The sequence below is a fragment of the Microtus ochrogaster genome, chromosome 1, assembly GCF_000317375.1.
Source record: "Microtus ochrogaster isolate Prairie Vole_2 chromosome 1, MicOch1.0, whole genome shotgun sequence".
Taxonomy (NCBI): Eukaryota; Metazoa; Chordata; class Mammalia; order Rodentia; family Cricetidae; genus Microtus; species Microtus ochrogaster.
In genome coordinates this window covers 101,471,262-101,476,683 of record NC_022009.1, presented here as the reverse complement: position 1 = coordinate 101,476,683, position 5,422 = coordinate 101,471,262, and the positions used below count along the sequence as shown (strand labels likewise).

The following is a 5,422-nucleotide window of genomic DNA, read 5'->3' as shown; positions in this document are numbered from 1 at the left end:
GGACTGTCTGTGGTGTATTTACCTAGCCCCATAGGATTGTCCGTGGTGTGTTTACATAGCCCTACAGGACTGTCTGTGGTGTATTTACCTAGCCCTATAGGACTGTCCGTGGTGTGTTTATATAGCCCTACAGGATTGTCTGTGGTGTATTCCCATAGCCACATAGGGTCTTGGAGAGATGGCTCATGCTAAGAACACTACCTGCTCTGGTAGAGGACCTCGGTTAGGTTCCCAGCGCTCACATGATGGCTCACCACCTGTGACTCCAGCTCCAGGGCATCCAATGGCCTCTTCTGGCCTCTGAAGGCAGGACCCTTCATGTGTATGGTGCACATAAACCCAACCAAGCACAGACATAAGTAAGCAAATACATAATAGCATGTACCATTGTACTATGTTCTAGGTAACTCATTCCATGTAGAGTCAGGTAGAGCGAGGAAACATTGTATTTTGTTGCTATTATTTTATGTGTCAGTAGTCAATAATAAAAAGAATATTTGATTTCATTGTGGCTACTGCTTCCTTTACGACTTCTATTCTCTTTCAAATTTTTATCTTTTCCTGCAGGAGGATTATCTGTGATCTCAGACATGCTATATAAGCACTCTCCCACTAAATTCTATGCTTAGCCTGGTACTCTATCATCTTAAAATAAAAGTTTTAAGAGATTAAAGCACTCATTGTGGCGCCAGGGTTCTGTGCTTACACCAGTGAGCCATCTGGAAGCCACGTTCACGTATTTAATATCCCTGCATTGCACGGTGTTCAGTATTTCCACCCATGATCCAGGTCGTTAACCCAAGGGAAAAGACAGCAGAGTAATTACTGTCTTTATTTTCATTTCTGCAAAATCTACTCACCCAGATGATGAGGGGGGCGCTAATGAGGGGTTCATGGGGTTTGCTAAACGCGGAGGTGATAACAAACAACCTAGATGCTAACTCCAGATTTGGGTGTTAGGCTGTGTGGTCTAACCAGAAAGCACCAGGAAGTCAAATGTGAGTGTCAGACTGTTCCTGGGGCCAAGACCACTATTTCAGTGGCAATGTGGACATCTGTATCTCCATTTAAAACAGAAGCCCTCTGACACATAGGGAGTATGGAAGGCTACCGTTAAACATTCACAGCTGAGATGATTTTCTAGAGTAGAGCACTTAGGGTTAGCTTAAGTTTAAGTTTAGAAGGACTCTCGGTCGCGAAGAATTAAATATTAGGGCAGTTTTCGACACGTGACTCTCTCCTTTGTTATTTGAATATAAGATTTAAAAAAAAAATGGTGTGTCCAGACTGTACTGGTGCTCAGTAACATACTCTAGGGTAACATAAAATCAGATTGCATGTTTGCAACATATAAGATCTACAGAGTAGGGGCTGGAGCAATGGCTCAGTGATTAAGAGCACCAGCTACTCTTCCAGAGGACCTGGGTTCAGTTCTTCAGTTCCTAGCACCCACATGGCAGCTCACAACTCTCTGTAACTTAAGTGCCAGAGGATCCCACACCTTCACACCAATGCATATAAAATAAAGTGAAATAATTAAAAAAAAAAGAAGAAGAACTACACTGTAGTGGATGTGACAATAATATTGTAACTCAGTACCATCTGAGCCATCCTTCAGGTGAAGATGAGAAGCTGGGATGTTCATTCTGAACATATGTACTATGGGGAAGCTTGGGAAGTGGGAACCAGTGCTGTAGATAGCCCCACTGATGAGAAACCCAAGTCCCAGAGAAAAGGCAAGCCAGTCTGTCCTCAAATGAGTCTGGGCCTTCCTGTGTGGACTGGCCAGTTCATGAAGTATACAAAACCTCAACTTCTGCATGCTGAGTCCTTCCAAGACACAGAAGCAAGGGCTGGAGCGATGGCTCAGCAGTTAAGAGCATGTGCTATTTTTTTTTAATTTATTATGTATATCTTATTCTGGGTACCAGCTCTCATTATAGATGAGTGTGAGCCATCATGTGGTTGCTGGGGATTGAACTCAGGACCTCCGGAACAGCAGTCAGTTCTCTTAACCTCTGAGCCATCTCTCCAGCCCCACATGTGTTATTCTTGCAAATGACTGAATTCAGCTCCCAGCCCCTGTGCTGAGCAGCTCACAACCATCTGAAAGTCCAGATGCACAAGGACCTAGGCCCTCTTCTGGCCTCCACACAAAGGAGGGGCACCTTTGGCAGCTCTGAGCTGACAGTGGTTGCGTCGTGTGGCTGGTGCTAAGGTGTGGCCTGTGCTTCTCTCTCCCCAGGGCACCTGGACGATGATGGGTTACCCCACGGATTCTGCACAGTCACCTACTCCTCCACAGACAGATTTGAGGGCAACTTCGTGCACGGAGAAAAGAACGGACGTGGGAAGTTCTTCTTCTTTGATGGCAGGTAGCCCTCGCCTATCTGTTTTGTTTGGGTTGGGGGGAGGTCTCCCAATTATTTCAAAAGAAGGAATGATGCAAATGCATGGGTTCAATTAAAAGTTTGTGGACACCTCATGCAGAAGATGAGTGAGAGTAACCCAACATGTAGGCAAGGCTTTGGTGGCCAGAAATGACAGTGGTAGCTATACGGAAGTCAGCCTAAGGTGTGCTGAGCCTGGCATGTGTCTGTCCAGTGATGTTCTGCCAAGTCAGATTCAGGGGGTCAGATTCAGAGGGACCCATTTGCACAAATACAGTTCAAAAACTGTAACATAGCTCAATGACATCACACAAGCGGGAAACAAGAACTGACTCCCCAGGTTGTCCTCTGACCTCCACATGGAGCATGGCCCCACACTCACACACACCCGTGTGCACAGGCACACACATCATATATGCACACATACTCACACACCCGTGTGCACAGGCACACACATCATATATGCACACAAACTCACACATCGTATATGCACACAAACTCACACATCATATATGCATGCACAATACCCTCTGGATACCTGATCCCAGGGTCTCTTTCAAGGTGTTGGCGTCAGTGGCTCCTCTTTCAGAAGCTTCTGTCATGACAATTTAACCAAAGCTCTCTTACTGGAAAATGTCAATTGTCCCTTTACTCTGAGATTATTTTTTTTATTCATTCAACGATGTACGTTTTTATAAATGTCTTTCTTCCCCTCCCCACCTAAGGAGAGTTTCCTTGAGTGCAGAATCTCTGTGACATCTCCTATGCTTTATGACACTTTCCCTTAACTTGATACTTTAAAACGACGACAGTAAAGTCCTTGCCATGTGGATGTGGGAACCGAAAACAAGTTAGAACAGATGGCCACACACATACACACACATACACACACATACACACACACACATACACACACATATACACACATACACACATACACACACATACACACACTCATGTACTCACCCATGCACATACACACACATACACACACTCATGTACTCACCCATGCACACACACACACACACACATGCACACACCCATATTCTCGCTTTAAATTTGGTAGTTAGATAAGGATAGCCAACAATTGACTAACTCGTAGAGAAAACACTCAAGCTAATTTGTTGTATTTAGTTGTATGTAGTAGCTTTACGGACTTGGTGTACAAGAGCGTTAATGAGCTTCTTTGAGCTCATTTGGGCTAGACCGAGCATTTGAACCAGTGTGCCAAAAATGCACTCCTTATTATCCGCAGAAACTTAGTAGGAAGGTAGGGACCAATATTCCTCTCAGATGGCATGCAGTCTGGAGCATGACAGCGGATGCGTATGGTCCTGAGGATAATGTGGAAGTGCTTTTCTGGTACTGAGAATGCTTTGTTATCTGCACCTCTGACTGTAATCTCTAATCTCGATGTGCAGTACAGTTTAACTGTTCTCTGTTCCACCAAAATGTGTAAAACTAGAGCCAGAACTTGTCACTAGCCTAGAACTGGGAGAAGAAAAAACAAACAAACAAACAAACAAACAAACCATTGGCATCTACTTTCAGGCTATGGGATGGGAATATTAGGGAGTTGTGTGGTCCGAGGCTCAAGACAAAGTTTATTATATGTATGGTTATCCTTCAGTATTGAGGGACCAAGGGCCTCATGATGCTGAGTGTTCTACCACTGAACTTTGTTGCGTGCTCTTTCAATGCTGTTTCAAGTTGTCTGGCTGTCCTCACACCTGCTGTCCTCCTGCCTCTCCTGCAGAGTGCTGAGGTCACCAGCGTGTGCGATAGAACCCAGAGTGTAAATATTTACTGTCAGTGTTTTTCCTGGATGTGCCAACTGGTTTTCAAAGTATTTGCTATGCTTTTATTTTTCTATACCCAAGTCATTTTTCTTTTGTGTGTGTGCATATGTATGATATGTGTGTATCTGTATGTTTTATCTGTGTGTGTATATGTGTGAGTATATATGATATGTGTGTATATACATGTGTGTATGTGTGTGCACACTTGTGGAGGATAAAAAAGCTTCATTGTTGTTCCTCGTTGCCATGAATCTTTAATTATCCTTTTTTATTGCATTAATTGATTTATTGGGAGGGGCTAGACATGTCAGTGTGTGTGGGTCAGAGGACAGCTTGCAAGAGTTGGTTCTCTCTTTCTACCATGTGGGTGCCAGAGATGAAGCTCGGTTATCAGGCTTGGTGGCAAGCCTTTACCTGCTGAGCCATCCAGAAGGCCACATCTTGGTGTGCTTTGTGTTTCTTTGTTTTGAGACAGGGTCTCTCCCTGACTTGAAACTCACCAAGTAGGCTAGATAGAGATTACAAAACCCACGCCGTCATACTTGGCTTTGTTTTTTAAGTGGGTTCTAAGGGACAAAGGCACAGCCTCATGTTTGCAAAGCAGGCAACTTGTCACCTGAGCCCCAGCCTCCCAGAGCCAGTTTCTGACATTGGCTTCCTGTACTGATGTGTCCTGATGAGAGGGACCCTAAGGGCTGAGGGCCAATGAGCACAGCTGACATTTCCCAGGTTCCTACAAGGTGCTTGATCGCACCTCAGAGAAGCTGGGGTGGAAGTGAACTTTTGAAATCATGTATTCCAGCCGCTCGTGTGAGGCAAAATCCTCTCTGTGTTCCTGACCATCTTCAGGCTTTTCTTGGAACCACGGTCAGCAAGCAAATACATTTGGATTTACAATTCCATGTTTATGAAGAATTAAGGCTTGGGGGGGTAGGGGGGCTGAGTAACTTTCCCAGAGTCCCCTAGCTAGTAAGAGTAGAATTGAGGTGAATTCATTTCTATATTTTCTTTTTTTTTCTGGGGGGGGGGTGGTTCGAGAAAGGGTTTTTCTGTAGCTTTGGAGCCTGTCCTGGAACTACCTTCTATAGACTAGATTGGCCTTGAACTCACAGAGATCTGCCTGCCTCTGCTGGGATTACAGGAGTGTGCCAACACTACCCAGCCATTTCTATATTTTCTTTCTCTCTCTCTCTCTCTCTCTCTCTCTCTCTCTCTCTCTCTCTCTCTCTCTCT

General features: G+C 44.7%; 1 protein-coding gene across 1 annotated transcript in view; it reads left to right on the top strand.

Moving 5' to 3' along the window:
- Setd7 (SET domain containing lysine methyltransferase 7) overlaps positions 1 to 5,422 on the top strand; it is a 42,715-nt gene that overhangs the window by 8,975 nt on the left and 28,318 nt on the right. The window contains exon 2 of the mRNA XM_026787611.1: positions 2,246 to 2,375. Coding sequence (XP_026643412.1) covers positions 2,246 to 2,375 — 130 coding nt within the window. The remainder of the gene's footprint in view (positions 1 to 2,245; positions 2,376 to 5,422) is intronic.